Source organism: Chiloscyllium plagiosum, chromosome 39, assembly GCF_004010195.1.
Source record: "Chiloscyllium plagiosum isolate BGI_BamShark_2017 chromosome 39, ASM401019v2, whole genome shotgun sequence".
NCBI classification, from domain to species: domain Eukaryota; kingdom Metazoa; phylum Chordata; class Chondrichthyes; order Orectolobiformes; family Hemiscylliidae; genus Chiloscyllium; species Chiloscyllium plagiosum.
Window position 1 is genome coordinate 1357018 of NC_057748.1, and position 18948 is coordinate 1375965.

Here is an 18948-nt window from a genome sequence, read left to right on the forward strand (position 1 = left end):
TGGTGTGTATTGAGGGAGAACCATGAGCTGTGGATAATGGGGAGGTGCTGGATGTGCTGTTACTGGGATTCAGAGGCAGGTGATAAGCTGCAACATCAAAGGTCATTGTGGAAAATAAAACCTCATGATGAGGGTTGCACTCCTATTGCAGTGGGTTAGCACTGCTGCCTCACAGCACCATGGACCTGGCTTCGATTCCACCTTGTGGCAACTGTCTGCATGGAGTTTGCACAATCCCTTCCCCCATGTCTGCAAGGGTTTCTGCTGGGTGCTCCAGTGTCCTCCCAAGTAAGATTAGCCATATTAAATACGGGGATAGGGTTGCATGCGCTTTGGACAGTTGGTGCAAATCTGATAGCCCAAATGGCCTCTTTGTGCACATGAGGGATTCCAAGAAGAAAGTACAATACTGGGATAGGTGGACAATTTGCTAAAGAACAGGAAATGGAGGGTTGGCATAAATCATCATCATCAGCAGTCTCTCGCAGATGAGGAAGACTCTCTTCCACTCTCAGGGTGAGTCTGTAGGTGGCTGTACAGACCGATGGGGCGACCACAGGCTCTATTACACTTGAGGCAAGTGGTGGTCACAGGAAGGGAGTGGGTGATTGGGCCATTGGGGTGGCAGTGTTCTCCTTTTGCTGTTTTCACCTGCCTTCAATTTTTTTTCCTGATAGCAAGTCTCAAGATGCTTGACTCCTTCCCGGATACTTCCCCTCCACTTTGGATAGTCTTGGGCCAGTGATTCCCAGGTGTCTGTGAATGTTGCACTTTGCCAATGAGGCCTTGAGGGTATCACTGAAGCACTTCTTCTGTCCACCTAGGGCTTGCCTGACATTTTGGGTCTGGGAGTAGAGTACCTGCTTGGAAAGTCTCATATTGGTCATGTGGATGACGTTCCCAGCCCATTGCATCCGAACAAGGGTGTTCAGTGCTTCAACAATGGGGGTGTGGGTGAGGTTGGAGATGCTTGTGTTGCTGCAACGTTAGTACCAATGGATTTGTAGGATCTTGCACAGGCAGGTTTGGTGTTACTGCGCCAGCACCTTGAGGTGTCTGCTGTAGACAGTTCATGTCTCAGAGCCATTTTGGAGGGCAGTACCCACAACAGCTCTGTATACCATGATCTTGGTGTTGGATCTTGTTATCCTCCAACACCCTTTTTCTCAGGCGGTTGAAGGCTGCAGTAGCACACTGGAGGTAATGCTGGATCACTTCATCAATATCTGCTTTGGTCAACAGGACACTTTCGAGGTATTGGAAGTGGTCAATATTCTCTAAGACTTCCCCATGGACCTTGATGATTGGGTGTTTGCTTCATAATGCCAGACCAGCTTGATGGAAGACTTTCATCTTGACAATACTAAAGGTGAGACCCCTGCTTTCGCAGACCTCCATAAAGGTGCTGACGATGATCTGGAGTACACACACAAGCATCATCTGTGTACTGCAGCTCGACGCCACTGGTTGGGGTGACTTCACTTTTGGCTTGAAGGCAGCAGAGGTTGAATAATTTCCTGTGGTTCTGTAAGTTAGCTCCACTCCAATGGGGAGCATGTTGGTGATGAGGTGAAGCATTGCAGTGAGATGGATTGAGAACAGTGTTGGGGCTGTGATGCAGCACTGCATGATACCAGTCTGAACGGGGAAGAGTTTGGTGGTGGAGCCAATTGTCATTACCACAACTTCCATGTTATCGTGGAGCAGGCAAAGGATGATGGCAAACTTCATAGTGCAACCAAAGCAGAGAAGGATGCTCCATAGTGCTTCAGGATTCACCATGTCAAAGGCCTTTGTACCACGTACACAGGTATGTTCTTTTCTCTGCATTTCTCCTGCTTCTGTTGTGTGGTGTAAATCATGTACATTGTACCCCACCATGGCCAAATGTCACACTGCTATTGCAGAAGGAGTTCTGCAGCCACATGGAGGAGATAGCAGAAGAGGACCTTGGCAGCAACGAAATTCCCCTGTAGTTGCCAGAGTCAGACTTGTGACCTTTTTGGAAAATAAGCACGATTGTGACATCTCGGAGCTCTCTCGGACATTCTCCTCCTTCCAGATAAGGCAGGTAGGGCATGTAGCTTCAGTAGGAGCTCTTCACCCCCACACTTCAATGCCTCGGTGGGAATACTATCTGCTCCAACAGTCTTGTTGCTCTTAAGCTGGTGGATGACCCTCTCTACTTCATGCAAGGCTGGGTGTTGCTGAGCTTCTGATGTGCAGAATGCTGTGTTCAAGAATGCTCAGATCAATGACAGAGCACTGGTTGAGGAAGTCTCTGAAGTGCTCCTCCCAGCATTTTCGAATGGCTTCTTTATCTTTGATAAGAGTCGTTCCATCCTTGGCAGAGCAGAGAGGTGATTGCCTTGAGTGTTTGGTCCACATGTAGTCTTGACAACACAGAAGAAACCATACATGTCAATGTTGTCAGCCATTTGTTGGAGCTCCAGTGCTTTCTCCACTCACCACCTGTTCTTTAGGTCGTGGGTTTGTTGTTGTTCCTCAGCTTTCAGTTGTCTGTAGGCCTGCCTTTTTTCTTCTGATGCAGTTGCTGTTTTACACCCAGAAATGCCATATGATTCTGGCTTAATAGTTCCTGGACATCATGATCATTCTCATCAAACCAGCCTTAGTGTTTCCTGGTTGAGTGGCCGACCGAGGTTTTGCAGGCATTGATGATCACGGTCTTAAGGGCGTACCAGAGACTGTTGGGATCCTGCAACTCGGTGTAGCTGAGGACCACTAGGGTTTTGGAGAGAAGTTGGTTTGCTGAAGTTATTTTTTCTGGGCCTTTAAGTTTCTCAATGTTAAACTTTTTGCAGCATTGCTTCTGTTTTCTCTGCTATGGCAGGACTATGTTTATGTTGATCCTGGCTCAGATCAGGCGATAGCCTGTACAGCAGTCATTGCGTCCTGTCTTGGTACGTGTGATTTTAATGTCTTTCCGATCCCTCGCTCTGACGATGATGTAGTAAAGGAGGTGCCTGTGTTTGTAGCATGGGCGCTGTCATGTTATACTGTATTTATTCCTTTGGCATAACAGTGTGTTGATGATGAGGATTGTGGCATTTTTTGAAAGGTGTGGTGCTAAAAAAGCACAGCAGGTCAGGCAGCATCCAAGTAGCAGATGAGTCATCGTTTCGGGCATAAGCCCTTCATTAGGAACGTGATGAAGGGCTTATGCCCGAAATGTTGACTCTCCTGCTCCTCAGTTGCTGCCTGACCTACTGTGTTTTTCCAGCACCACACCTTTTGACTCTGACTCTTCAGCATCCTCACTTTCTCCTTCGGGGCATTTGGTCAGGAGGTGCCACTGGAATTTTGCTTCCCAATTCCCTCTTTCCTGATTACCTTGCTGCAAAGGTCTGCACTTTTGTCGAATCATGCGTTGAAATTTATGAGAATGATTAGTTTGTCCACTGCAGGAACCTGTAAGAGAGATTGGTCAAGGCTGGAGCAGAATTTCTCCTTGTCCTCAGCTGCTGCATCAAGCATTAGTGCATATCCACTGAATACTGTGACATATTGGTTGCGAGCAAGGGTGAATCAGAGTATCATGAGCCGTCACACTTATTCCGCAAGGGGAGTCTCTGAGTTGGTCAGCCAACTCCATGGATATAATACCCTTCTTTGGCCTTGCCTTTCCAGAAAAAGGTGTAACAATCACCTTGCTCTCGAGCTGTCCTTCCTCTGCCTGCTAGGTTTCATTCCGGTCAGCGATGCCAATATTATAGTGACTGAGTTCCTGAGCAATGATGGCAGTATGGTGTTCTAGTCTGTATCTGGAGGGACTGTCTATAAGGGTAGTGATGTTCCAATTCCTGAACTTCATCCTCAGCCTGTCTGAGAGGTCTTTTAACATGAGGAAACCATTGCACACTGGTTACCGCACAGGCTTAGCATCACAAGGTCTTGGTCCAGTGGTAAGGGGTGTCCAAGATAATGGGAAACCAGGCACTTGATTTGTCTTAGACTGCTTGCAGTGGAGTGCAGTTAAACAGTTTGGCACTGGGTAGCACCTCATGCTGGGTTATTGCGAGGTCTGATGTGAGGAGAGTAGGAAGAAGGGGAGAGAACGAGAAGGACAGAGCAGTTGCTGTCATTGTGCTGGTTATTCTCAGTCTGTAACTGTGGAACCACTGGGCTGGGAGTGTGGTTTTGTAAGATCACTGGGGTAGGGGGGTTGTAAAAATCAATGTACTGGCAGTTGAGGTGAGTTTATATTTTTAAAAAATTAAACAGGGTTGGAGGTTTTATAAAATCACTGAACTGATGGGTGAGTAGTTTATAAAATTACTGGGTTGATACGAGTTTATGAAAGTACTGAGTTGGGAGGGTGTTATAAAATTATTGGGCTGGGTGCATTTATAGGGCTAGGTAGGGGTGTTTTATATAACCTTGACATCTCAAGGGTTGTTAATAAAAAAGGATCACTGGGCTTGGAGGGTGTTATAAAATTACAGAGCTGGGAAGTGTTATAAAGATTACGGGGGAGGTGGTTTAAAAAGATACTGGCATGGAAGGTTACATAAATTACTGGAAGTTATATAAACATGGACTGGGGGTTGTTAGAAGTACTGGGCTGGGGAGAAGTTATAAAAATTACATGGCTGGAAAGTGTGATAAAACACTGGGTTGGGGAGTCATATATGCACTGGACTGGGGGCATTATTATAAAATTACTGGGTGAGGTTATATAAACACTGGGCTGGGGGTTTGTTGTAAAATAACTTGCGGGGGGGGGGGTTGTATTATATAAACGCTGATCTGGGGGTGTTGTCACGGGGGTTATGAAAACACTGGGCTGGAGGGTTGAAAATAAAATCATTAGGAGTTATTAAAAACGCTGGGGAGGTTGTTATAAAAATTATTCGTGGAGTTATTACAAAAAATCACTGGAGGTGTTGCACAAACATTAAGCTGGGGAGTTGTTATCAAATTATTTGGGGTTTATGTAAACACTGGGCTGGGAAGGAGGTTATAAAAATGATTGGAGTTATTAAAAAAAAAGGGTGATAGAAAACGCTGAGGAGGGTGGTATAAAAATGGTGGGGTTATGTAAACACTGGGCTGGGATAGAGGTGTTACGAAAATCTGGTTGCAGTTGCAGCAGCTCGAGCTCTGGCCCACTCGCGTGACCTGCGGCAGTTGCTGCTAGGACCCGCTTCCCGCGCCCGAAGAGCCTGCTCGGAGGCAGCAGGAGACGGGGAACAAGCGGTGCTCGGGTCTCGTTCTCCAGAGCTGTGGGAACAGGAGTGGCCGAGCGAAGTCTGAGAAGAAGAGAGAGGAGAGAGCGAAATATGTGAAGGCAAGGAGAGAGCGGACAGAGGGCAAGGAGGTCGTTGTGTGCTCAGGGAGTTGTGCACAAGGTTACCGCCGCCATCTTGGTTAGTAAGATGTCAGGCTGAGTGGTGTGCCACAGGGATTAGTATTAGGACCTGAATTTTTCACAATTTATTGAAAGAACCTGGATAGAGGGACCGAAGATACGGTGACTAAATTCAATGCTGAGTTAAAATTGGCAGGAAAGGAAGTTGTGAAATGAACGTAACAATGAAGGATAAAAATGATAAAGGGAAGTTAATGATTGCGCAAAGACCAGGTAAGTAGAATATCGTTGGGAAATTGTTCATTTTGGTCGAAGAAAATAAGAAAGAAGCGCATGATGTAGATGGTCAGAGATTGCAGAGCTCTGTGATGCAGAGGGATCTGGGTTTCCATGTAGATACATTTTTAAAAATGTAGGTGTGTGAATACAGCAAGTAATAAGGAAAGAGGACACAATGTCCCTGTTTATTGGGAGGGAAATTGAACGTGTTAGGATAATTAGCAAAAAATATTGGAGAAATTCAGCAGGTGTGGCAATATCTGTGGTGAGAGAAACTGAGCTGAAGTGCTGATTCAAGTCTGACTGTTCTTCGGTATCCTGTTTCCCGCAATTCTATTTCTCTGTCCATAACTCAGCAGGGAAATGGGAACCTGAGGTACCATTACACAGGAGGATGAGAGTAAGGAGGACATGGACAGGATTTTACGGTTACAGGGATGTGCTGGCAGATAGCAAACTGGTTTAAAGTGTGTCTGCTTCAACGCCAGAAGTATCTGAAATAAGGTAGTTGAGCTTGCAGCATAGGCAGGTGCCTGAGACTTCGATGTTGTGCCATTTTGGAGACATGGATTGAGGAGAGTCAGGAATGGATGCTACAGGTTCCAGGATTTAGATCTTTCATTAAGAACAGGGGGAGGTGTGGCCTTGTTAGTCAAGGACAGTATAACAGTGGCTGAAAAAACTTTTGACAAGGATTTGTCTACTGAGGTGATATGGGCTGAGGTTTAGAAACAGGACAGGAAAGGTCACACTGCAGGGAGTTTATATAGACCTCTGTAGAATTCCAGTGATGTGGAGGAGAGGATCGGCAAAACGATTCTGGGTAGGAGTGAAAGGAACAGGGTGGTCATTATGGGGTCTTTAACTTCCCCAACATTCACTGGAAATGCTATAACTATAGTACGTTGGATGGATCAATTTTTGTCCAATGTGTGCGGGAGGGTTTCCTGACACAATATGTCGAAGGGCCAAGAAGAGGGGAGGCCACATTGCATATGGTGCTTGGTAACGAACCAGGCCAGGTGTTTGATTTAGTGGTAGGTGAGCACTTTGGAGAGAGTGACTGTAATTCGGTTATGTTTAGTTTAGCGATGGAAAGGGAAAGGTACATGCCACAGGGCAAGAGTTATGAATGGGGGAAGGGCAATTGTAATGCGATTAGGCAAGACAGGATGCATAGAATGGGGTAGCAAAATACAGGGGGCGAGGACAATTAATGTGGAGCTGGTTTAAGGAACAGATATTGCATGTCCTTGCATGTCAGGCAGGGAGGAAGTAATAAGGTAATGGAACTGTGGTTTACTAAAGAAATTGCATCGCTTGTTAATCGGAAGAAGGAGGCTTATGTGACGTTGAGACAAGGTGGTTCAGATGAGGCGATGGAGCATTATAGATTAGCAAGGAAGGATTTAAAGAGAGAGTTAAGAGAAAGGAGAGGACATGAGCAGTCTTTAGCAGGTAAAATAAAGGAGAACCCTAAAGCTTTCTGTACATATGTGAGGAATAAAAGGATGACTGGGGTAGGAATAGTGTCATCTTCTGCCTGGGAACCCTCCAACCACAAGGGATGAACTCAGACTTCTCCAGTTTCCTCATTTCCCCTCCCCCCACCTTGTCTCAGTCAAATCCCTTGAACTCAGCACCGCCTTCCTAACCTGCACTCATCTTCCTGACCTCTCCGCTCCCACCCCACTCCGGCCTATCACCCTCACCTTGACCTCCCTCCACCTATCGCATTTCCAAAGCTCCTCCCCCAAGTCCCTCCTCCCTACCTTTATCTTAGCCTGCTGGACATACTTTCCTCATTCCTGAACAAGGGCTTATGCCCGAAACGTACATTCTCCTGTTCCTTGGATGTTGCCTGACCTGCTGCGCTTTTCCAGCAACACATTTTCAGCTAGGAATAGTGTCAGTCAAAGACAGAAGTGGGAAGTGTATGTGGACTCTGAGGAAATCAGAGAGGTGCTAAACAAATATTTCTGATCTGTTTTTCATTCAGGAAAAGGAGAATATTGTAAAGGAGATATTAGACTGGAAAGAATCAAGGTTAGTAAGGAGGAGGTGTTATCAATTCTCGAAGGTGTGAAAATAGACAAGTCCCCTGGGCCAGATGGAATTTATGCAAGAATTCTCTGGGAAGCTAGGGAGGAGGTGCTGGAGCCTTTGGCTTTGATCTTTGAATCGTCATTGTCCACAGGTTTAGTACCAGAGGATGAGAGGATTGCAAATGTTGTGTCCTTATACAAGAAGGGCAGTAGAGATGACCCAGGTAATTATAGACCAGTGAGCCTTCCATCTGCTGTAGGAAAAGATTTGGAAAGGGAGCCTCCGGAGTGGAAAGATAAATCTGGGGGGGGGGGGAAGGGAGGGAATGTAGGAGCAACAGGGTAGTGGTGATGGTAGATTTTAATTTTCCCAACATTGACTGGGATTCACTTAGTGTTGGAAGTTTAGATGGATCAGAATTTGTAAGGACCATCTAGGAGGGTTTTCTAGAACAGTATGTAAATAGTCCAATTCAGGAAGGGGCAATACTGAACCTTGTGTTGGGGAATGAGCCCAGCCAGGTGGTTGAAGTTCCAGTCGGGGATTACTTTGGAAATAGTGATCACAATTTCATAAATTTTAGAATACTCATTACCTAAGACAGGAGTGGTCATAGAGATGTACAGCTTGGAAACATACCCTTCGGTCCAACCCGTCCATGCCGACCAGATATCCCAACCCAATCTAGTCCCACCTGCCAGCACCCGGCCCATATCCCTCCAAACTCTTCCTATTCATATACCCATCCAATGCCTCTTAAATGTTAGGGGAAAGCCAACTATACCAAAATTCAGTAGGAGCTGGGGAATGTAGATTGGGAGTAGCTATTTGAAGGTATATGCACATTTGATATGTGGAAAGTTTTTAAAGAGCGGTTGATTAGAGTTCAGGAGAGACATGTTCCTGTGAAAATGAGGGATAAAAATTGTAAGATTAGGGAACCATGGATGACAGGTAAAATTTTGAAGTTGAGACTAGCTAAGTGGAAAAAGGAAGCATACATAAGGTCTAGGCGACTGAAGATAGATGAAGCTTTGGAAGAGTATCGGGAATGTAGGACCAATCTGAAATGAGGAATTAGGAGGACAAAAGGGGGTCATGAGCTATCTTTAGCAATCCGGAAAATCCCAAAGCATTTTATTCATATGTAAGGTGCAACAGGTTAACTAGAGAAAGGATTGGCCACTCAAGGAAGAAACTTATGTGTGGAGTCAGAAAATGAATGAGATTCTTAACGAGTACTTTGCATTTGTATTCCATGACGAGAGGGACATGATGGATGTTGAGGTTAGATGTTTGATTACTCTAGGTCAAGTGGGAATAAAGCAGGAGGAAGTGTTGAGTATTCTAAAAGGCATTAAGGTGGTCAAGTCCCCAGGTCCAGATGGGATCTATCCCAGGTTACTGATGGATACAAGAGAGGAAATAGCTGGGGCCTTAACAGATATTTTGCAGCATCCTTGAACGTGGCTGAGTTCCCAGAGGGCTGGTGAATTGCTAATGTTGTCTGCTTGTTTAAGAAGGGTAGCAGGGATAATCCAGGTAATTGGATAAGATACTGAGGGATAGGATCTATTCCCATTTGGAAGAAAATGTGCTTATTAGTGATAGGCAACATGGTTTTATGCAGGGAAGGTCATATCTTACCAACTTACAGAATTCTGATTGGAATAGAAGGGGTGTAGATGTCATATCCATGAACTTGAGTAAGGGGATTGATCAGGTTCCCCATGGTAGGCTGATGGAGAAAGAGAAGTGGCACGGGGTCCAAGGTATACTAGCTAGATGATAAAGAACTGGCTGGGCAGCAGGAGACAGAGTAGTAGTGGAAAGGAATTTCTCAAAATGGAGAACTGTGACCAGTGGTGTTCCACAGGGATCCGTGCTGGGACCACTTGTTTGTGATAAACATATATGATTCTGGAGGAAGGTACAGATGGTCTGATTAGCAAGTTTGCAGATAGAGTCATAGAGATGTACAGCAGGGAAACAGACCCTTCGATCCATGCCGACCAGATATCCCAACCCACTCTAGTCCCACCTGCTAGCACCTGGCCCATATCCTTCCAAACCCATCCTATTCATATGCCCATCCAAATGCCTTTCAAATGTTGCAATTGTACTAGCCTCTACCACATCCTCTGGCAGCTCATTCCAAACCTATGCCCTCTAGTTCTGGACTCCCTGATCCCAGGGAAAAGACATTGTCTATTTATCCTATCCATGCCCCTCATAATTTTGTAAAGTTCTATAAGGTCAACCCTCAGCCTCCGATGCTCCAGGGAAAACAGCCCCAGCCTGTTCAGCCTCCCCCTGTAGCTCAGATCCTCCAACCCTGGCAACATCCTTGTAAATCTTTTCTGAATGCTTTCAAGTTTCACAACATCTTTCCGGCAGGAAGGAGACCAGAACTGCACGCAATATTCCAACAGTGGCCTGACCAATGTCCTGTACAGCTGCAACATGACCTCCCAACTCCTGTACTCAATACTCTGACCAATAAAGGAAAGCATACCAAACGCCTTTTTCACTATCCTATCTATCTGCGACTCCACTTTCAAGGAGCTATGAACCTGCACTCCAATGTCTCTTTGTTCAGCAATACTCCGTAGAACCTTACCATTAAGTGTATCAGTCCTGCTAAGATTTGCTTTCTCAAAATGCAGCACCTCGCATTTATCTGAATTAAACTCCATCTACCACTTCTCAGCCCATTGGCCCATCTGGTCCAAATCCTGTTGTAATCTGAGGTAAACCTCTTCGCTGTCCACTACACCTCCAATTTTGGTGTCATCTGAAAATTTACTAACTGTACCTCTTATGGTCCTATCCAAATCACTTATGTAAATGACAAAAAGTAGAGGGGCCCAGCACCGATCCTTGTGGCACTCCACTGGTCACAGGCCTCCAGTCTGAAAAACAACCCTCCACCACCACCACCCTCTGTATTCTGCCTTTGAGCCAATTCTGTATCCAAATGGCTAGTTCTCCCTGTATTCCATGAGATCTAACCTTGCTAATCAGTCTCCCATGGGGAACCTTGTCGAACGCCTTACTGAAGTCCATATAGATCACATCTACTGCTCTGTCCTCATCAATCTTCTTTGTTACTTCTTCAAAAAACTCAATCAAGTTTGTGAGACATGATTTCCCACGCACAAAGCCATGTTGACTATCCCGAATCAGTCCTTGTCTTTCCAAATACATGTACATCCTGTCCCTCAGGATTCCCTCCAACAACTTGCCCACCACTGAGGTCAGACTCATTAGTCTATAGTTCCCTGGCTTGTCTTTACCGCCCTTCTTAAACAGTGGCACCACGTTTGCCAACCTCCAGTCTTCAGGCACCTCAACTATGACTATCGATGATACAAATATTTCAGCAAGAGGCCCAGCAATCACTTCTCTAGCTTCCCACAGAGTTCTCGGGTACACCTGATCAGGTCCTGGGGATTTATCCACCTTTAACAGTTTCAAGACATCCAGCACTTCCTCCTCTGTAATCTGGGCATTTTGCAAGATGTCACCATCTATTTCCCTACAATCTATATCTTCCATATCCTTTGCAACAGTAAGTACTGATGCAAAATATTCATCTAGTATCTCCCCCATTTTCTGTGGCTCCACACAAAGGCCGCCTTGCTGATCTTTGAGGGGCCATATTCTTATCCTGTCTATACCTGACATATGCTTCCTTCTTTTCCTTAACCAAACCCTCAACTTCTTCAGTCGTCCAGCATTCCCTATACCTACTTGCCTTCCCTTTCACTCTGACAGGAATATACTTTCTCTGGATTCTTGATATCTCATTTCTGAAGGCTTCCCATTTTCCAGCTGTTCCTTTACCTGCGAACATCTGCCTCCAATCAGCTTTCGAAAATTCTTGCCTAATACCGTCAAAATTGGCCTTTCTCCAATTTAGAACTTCAACTTTTAGATCTAGTCTATCCTTTTCCATCACTATTTTAAAACGAATAGAATTATGGTTGCTGGCCCCAAAGTGCTCCCCCACTGACCTCTCAGTCACTTGCCTTGCCTTATTTCCCAAAAGTAGGTCAAGTGTTGCATCTTCTCTAGTAGGTACATCCACATACTGAATCAGAAAATTGTCTTGTACACACTTAAGAAATTCCTCTCCATCTAAACCTTTTAACACTATGGCAGTCTCAGTCGATGTTTGGAAAGTTAAACTCCCCTACCATAGCTACCCTATTATTCTTACAGATAGCTGAGATCTCCTTACAAGTTTGTTTCTCAATTTTCCTCTGACTATTGGGGGGTCTATAATACAATCCCAATAAGGTGATCATCCCTTTCTTATTTCTCAGTTCCACCCAAATAACTTCCCTGGATGTTTTTCCGGGAATATCCTCCCTCAGCACAGCTGTAATGCTATCCCTTATCAAAAATGCCACTCCCCCTCCTCTCTTACCTCCCTTTCTAACCATCCTGTAGCATTTGTATCCTAGAACATTAAGCTGCCAGTCCTGCCCTTCCCTGAGCCATGTTTCTGTAATTGCTATGATATCCCAGTCCCATGTTCCTGACCATGCCCTGAGTTTATCTGCCTTCCCTGTTAGGCCCCATGCATTGAAATAAATGCAGTTTAATTTATTAGTCCTACCTTGTCCCTGCCTGCCCTGACTGTTTGACTCACTTCTGTTCTCAGCTGTACCCATCTCCGATCGATCTCTTTCCTCACTATCTCCCTGGGTCCCACGCCCCCCACCTTACTAGTTTAAATCCTCCCAAGCAGTTCTAGCAAATTTCCCTGCCAGTATTAGTCCCTTTCCAATTTAGGTGCAATCCGTCCTTCTTGTACAGGTCACTTCTACCCCAAAAGAGATTCCAATGATCCAAAAATGTGAATCCTTCTCCCATACACCAGCTCCTCAGCCATGCATTCATCCTTCTATTCCTGCCCTCAGTAGCTCGTAGCACTGGGAGTAATCCAGATGTTACTACCCTTGAGGACCTCCTTTATAAATTTCTGCCTAACTCTCTGTAATCTCCCTTCAGAATCTCAACCTTTTTCCTTCCAATGTCATTGGTTCCAATGTGGACAATGACCTCTTGCTGGCTCCTCTCCCCCATGAGAACATTCTGTACCCTCTCTGAGACTTCCTTGATCCTGGCACCAGGGAAACAACACACCATTCTGCTTTTTCTCTGCTGGCCACAGAAACGTCTGTCTGTACCTCTGACTACAGAATCCCCTAACAGAATTGATCTCTTGGAAGCCCACATACCCCTCGTTGCTTTAGAGCCAGTCTCAATACCAGAAACTTGGCTGTTCGTGCTACGTTCCCCTGAGAATCCATCACCCCCTACATTTTCCAAAACAGCATACCTGTTTGAAATGGGTATATCTGCAAACGACTCCTGCACTAGTTGCCTACCTCACTTTCCCTTCCTGGAGTTAACCCATCTATGTGACTGTATCTGAGACTTTCCCTCCCTTCCTATAACTGCCATCCATCACATACTGTTGCTGTTGCAAATACCTCATCGCTTCTATCTGTCTCTCCAACCGATCCACTCAATCCGATAAGATTTGCATCCAACAGCATTTATGGCAGCTATAATCCGCAGTAACCCTTAAACTCTCTTTAAACTCCCACATCTGACAAGAAGTACATATCACTGCAAAGGCCATTTTTGCTCCTTCACAATCTACAGACCCAGAAAATAATACCGTCTTATTCCTATACAAACACTGCCCCAGGTTAAATTAATAGCTATGGCTTATATTTTAAGTTTAATCAAGAGACTTATCTCCAAAAACATAATCAAGAAAGAATCCACTATACTCCCTACTGCAGCCTTTCTCTTGGACAGACTTAAAACAACAATTAACTTAGCTGATGACATAAAGATTGGTAGAGTAGCAGGTAGGAAGGGGACTGTCAGAGAATACAGTAGAATATAGATAGATTGGAGAGTTGGGTGGAGAAATGGCAGATGGACTTCAATCTGGGCAAATGCTAGGTGATGCATTTTGGAAGTCCAATTCGAGAGTGAACTATACAGTAAATGGAAAAGTCCTGGGAAAATTGAAGTACAGAGAGATTTGGGTATTCAGGTCCGTTGAACTCTGAAGGTGGAAACACAAGTCAGTAGAGTGGTCAAGAAGGCATACGGCATACTTTCCTTCATTGGACAGGGTATTGAGTACAAGAGTGGGTAGGTTATATTACAGTTGTATAAGATTTCGGTTCAGCCACATTTGGAATACTGCATACTGTTGTGGTTGCCACATTACCAAAAAGACGTGGATGCTTTGGAGAGGGCGCAGAGGAGTTTCACCAAGATGTTGCCTGGTAGGTAGGGTGCTAGCTATGAAGAGAGGTTGAGTAGGTATAGGATTATTTTCATTAGAAAGGTAGAGGTTGTGGGGGGACCTGATTTGAGGTCTGCAAAATCATGAGAGGTATAGACAGTGTGGGCAGAAGGAAGCTTTTTCTCAGAGTGAGGGACTCAATTACTAGGGGTCATGAGTTCAAAGTGAGAGGAGAAACTTTTAAGGGAGATATGTGTCAAAAGGTTTTTATGTGGAGGTTGGTGGGGGCCTGGAACGTGTTGCCAGCGGAGGTGGTAAAGGTGGGCATGATAGCATCATTTAAGATGCATCTAGACAGATACATGAATGGGCAGGGAGCAGATCCTTAGAAAATAGGTGACAGATTTAGATAGAGAATCTGGATTGGTGCAGACTTGGAGGGCTGAAAGGCCTGTTCCTGTGCTGTAATTTTCTTTGTTCTTTGCAACAAAAAGGAGCAGGAATGGGCCATCTGACCCATCGAACCTGCTCCACTATTTGCTCAGATTATGGCTAATCATCTTGTGGACTCAGCTCCACTTACCTGCTCGTTCATCATAACCCTTAATTTATTTACTATTCAAAAATCTATTTTTGACTTACAAACATTCAATGAGGTTGCCTCACTGCTTCATTGGGCAGGGAATTCCACAGATTCACAACCCTCTGAGTGAAGAAGTTCCTCCTGAACTCAGTCCGAAATCTGCTGCCCCTTATTTTGAGGCAGTGTACCCTAGTTCTAGTTTCACCCACTAGTGGAAACAACCTCTCTGCTTCTAACTTATCTATTCCCTTCATAATTTTATTTATTTCTGTAAGATTATCCCCTTTCTTCTAAATTCCAGTGAGAATAGTCCTAGTCTCCTTAATGTCTCCTCATAAGCTCACCCTCTCAACTCCAAAATCAACCTAATGAACCTCCTCTGCACCCTGTCCAATGCCAGTACATCCTTCCTCAAGAAAGGAGACCAAAACTGGACACAATACAGGTGTGTCGTCGCTTTCACCCCATACGGCTGCAGCATAACCTCCCTGCTTTTAAACTCCAGCCCTTTAATTCTTTTATTCCAAAATTAATGGAGACTAAAAGGAGGAGCTTAAAAGAATGTATCTTAACATCTGTCAGATGTGAAATCAGGACACTTGGAAAGGTCTGGACAATCTCGTTAGTGTTACTGTGCACACGGATAATATACAGCCCATTGTGTCTGCACAACTCTCCAAATGACAATCATGGCTTTGAGTCCTGCTTCTGCCTTTTCCCCAATGCCTTGCACACTTTGTCTATTTTACTAATCATCCCTTGAAGAGGGAGAGTCAACAAAGTCTTGAGAGAGGGAAATGATGTTTAACAAATTTAATTGGAGTGTGTTGAGGGAGTACCATGTTCTGTGAATAATGGGGAGGTGCTGGATGTGCTGTTACTGGGATTCCAGAGGCATGTGATAAGCTGCAACATCAAAGATCATTGTGGAAAATAAATGTCCATGATGGGGGTGGTACAGCGACTCAGTGGTTAGCACAGCTGCCTCACAGCACCATGGATCTAGGTTCAGTTTCGGCTTTTGGTGACTGTGTATGTGGAGTTTGATTGTTCTCCGTGAGTCTGCAAAGTTTCTGCTGGGTGCTCCAGTTTCCTCCCACAATCCAGGTTCTGTATGACTTTGTGATTCTATGTGTAAGCTAGGAGGATTGGCCATTGTAAATGCGGAAATAGGGTGGGATGCTCTTCAGGGGGTCGGTCAGACTCAGTGGGCCAAATGGCCTCTTTCTGCACACTAGGGATTCTGTGATCCGACTTCGGAGATTGTCTACCCATACCCTATTGGGATGGGTAGACGATTGCCTAACGAACAGGAAATATAGGGCCATTGTAAGTGGTTTATTTCTGGTTGGTATGATGTAATGATGAGCGGTGTGCCACAGGGGTCAGTGCTAGAACTTCAACTTTTCACCATTTATAGAAAGGATTTGGATGGAGGGACGGAAGAAATGTTGAATAAATTCGCTGCTGAGTTAAAAATGGGGAGGAAAGGAAGTTGTGAAGTGAACATAACAAAGGACAAAAGGGATAAAGGGAAGTTAATGAGTTCAAAAATTCCTGGCAAATGAAGTATAGTTGGGAAATTGTCCATTTTGGGATATAAAAAAATGAATGAATCACATTACGTAGATGGTGAGAGATTGCAGAGCTCTGAGAGGCAGAGGAAAAATATTCGAGAAGCTCAGGAGGTCTGGCAGTATCTGTGGAGAGAGAAACAGAACTAAAGTGTTGAGTCCAGTCTGACTGTTCTCCAGAACTCCATTTCCCTCAGTTCTGTTTCTCTGTCCATAACTGCAGTCAGACCTGCTGAGTTTCTCCAGGACTTTCTATTTGCTGTTTTGTGACCAGCTTGCTTTTCATCCGCCTTGTCCCCTGCCTCCACATGTATTTGATCTATTTCAATAAAGAACTTGTTAATCCTCATGGACCCAATTCCCATATATTAGCCCAGTCAATAATGCCCCACACAGATCTACAAACCATCATCTCGTCTTGAGCCAATTACTTTGATTTTCATTTCACTGCTTTCTTTGGAATCTGAAATGGAAACAGGTTTTTGATGATCAAATGGAAAATGAGTGTGAAATATTCAGAATTGAAAGGTGTGTCACTGTCACATGTTGCCTTTTACTCACACTCACATTGCAGCAGCCACTGAATGGTTCAGCTCACCATGACCTGCATTCCCATTGCCCAAAGGGCCAGCTCAGGGTTGGATTGAGGTCAGCTCACTTTACTAGGAAACTCCGGGTTAAAACCAGGAGTCTCCAAGGTGAGTGTGAGTCTCACTTGTTACCAACTCTGGCACACATGTGATCTGGATGCTGATGTACCCACACTTGTGGCATTATGAACTGAACTTCACTGCTTCCAACCAGAGAATGGCTGGTCCATCATGAGCGTAAGTGTGAGATTATCTATGGGCTGCCTTCTCAGGTGCAGAGCATTGTCACTGGTGGCAGGTGCAGTGACTCTGTGCAAGTCACTGATGAGAAGCTTTTGGTTTACTCTGTTATTGGACAAGGGATGGCAGACACCTGGTATGGTGGGACCTGGACCTGGATCTTTCTACCCAAAAGTAGAAAGACTGTAGCAGGGTGTGGCACTGGAGACCAATGACCAGGTACTGAGCTGATTGTGAAAGTTGACATCCTCCGTTCAGTAATTATGGTACTTGAGTAAAACCTTTAAAAGACTAACCTCGAGCCTCAGAGTGCGTCGGATTCTGTATCAGATCTGGAACAGAATCAACAGCAAATTAGTGGCACATTACAACAGTGCTCGTCCTTCTAAATGTACAGAGGTACTAATGTAGTATCAACAGAAGAGGAAGTTCAAATATTGATTTGTTGAATATTTCATATGGTTTTTAATCATCCTTATGAATCATAAGTCAGTTTTTTGATATTAAAAGGTGTTGTTTATGTACAGGGTGACAAGCTCTACAACACAAAGAAAGGCAGAATAGGCTGGGTTTTAGGAGGTTAAGAGCTGACCTTATAGAGGCTTATGAATTCATGAGGGGTAAAGATAAGATAAATAGTTGGTATTTTTTCCCTAGAATGGGGGATTTAGAATCCCTACAGTTTGGAAACAGGCTGTTTGGCCCAACAAGTCCAGACCAACCCTCCGAATAATATCCCACCCAAACACATTCCCTACGTTTACTCCTAACATGTCCCTGAACACTATGGGCAATTTAGCATGGCCAATTCACCTAACCTGCACATCTTTGGACTGTGGGAGGAAACCCAACAGACACTGGGAAAATGTGCAAACTCCATACAGTCATCCAAAACTGGAATCGAACCCAGGTCCCTGGTGCTGTGAGGCAGCAGTGCTAACCACTGAGCCACCATTCCACCCATATTTTTAACATGTGAGGAGAGAGATTTAAAAAAAGACACGAGTGACAATTTTTTTCCAAAACAGTGGTTCGGGTGTGGTCCGAACTTCCTGACGTGGATACGGGCACAATTAAACATTTAAAAAATGCTTTGATTAGTACGTGAATAGGGAAGGTTTGGAGGGATATGGGCCAGGAGCATTCAGGTGGGAGTGTTTAGTTTGCGATTATGTTTGGCATGGACTGGTTGGACAAAATTCCATGCTGTATGACTCTGTGTTCCTTTAAGAAACAGCTGATAGTCAGTGTTCACAGCTTGGTAGGGTTTGTTCTGGAAAGTTCTTTGACATTAGCAGCCTATCAGAGAATCGGACAACCTTGAAATTTCTACCTTTTAACATGAGTGACTTCTCTAAAATGGGTAGATCTTGAGGAGGTGCAGAAACTGTTTAGTCACTTCTTTTGTTATCGAGCAGCCCATGAGGAAGGTTTGACATTACTGCAGGATACTGCCTGGCGCAGACTGAGGGAAAGTCAAGCAGGGTAGTTTAGTGCCAGGCCTCTAGTTTAGGATTCACTTCTGAAGAAGGCAAGGCTGAGGGAGGCCAGAAGGTGAGTCGTTTGGAAGTTGGGGATTCAGTTTGAGTTTTGTTGAAGGGATAGTGAGTTGTACCACAGGGGATTGGAAGCAAGGTTCCTGCCCAATGAGAAGGCCCAGGATTCAGGCCTGCTCTGTACTCCGTTTACAAATTTGTGGACCAGGCATCAATAGTGTTAGAATGGTGACCACCGGCCTGGCCAACTGGGATATGGGAAGTCAATTTGGAGCTGATAATGTGTTGCTGGAACAGCGCAGCAGGTCAGGCAGCATCCAGGGAACAGGAGAATCGACGTTCCGGGCATAAGCCCTTCCTCAGGAATGAGGAAAGTGTGTCCAGCAGGCTAAGATAAAAGGTAGGGAGGAGGGACTTGGGGGAGGGGCGTTGGAAATGCGATAGGTGGAGGGAGGTCAAGGTGAGGGTGATAGGTCAGACTGGGGTGGGGGCGGAGAGGTCAGGAAGAAGATTGCAGGTTAGGAAGGC

General features: G+C 45.0%; 1 protein-coding gene across 16 annotated transcripts in view; it reads right to left on the reverse strand.

The window, feature by feature from the left end:
* Positions 1 to 18948, reverse strand: part of LOC122542090 (osteocalcin 2-like) — a 74098-nt gene that overhangs the window by 48517 nt on the left and 6633 nt on the right. For 15 of the 16 annotated variants that reach the window (XM_043679437.1, XM_043679443.1, XM_043679440.1 and 12 more), the window contains 2 exons: positions 17221 to 17256; positions 16501 to 16557 (listed from right to left, as the gene is read on the reverse strand). The exons of the other annotated variant lie outside the window; for it this stretch is intronic. In XM_043679437.1, the coding sequence (XP_043535372.1) occupies positions 16501 to 16557; positions 17221 to 17256 (93 nt within the window). The remainder of the gene's footprint in view (positions 1 to 16500; positions 16558 to 17220; positions 17257 to 18948) is intronic. 16 annotated transcript variants of the gene reach the window in all.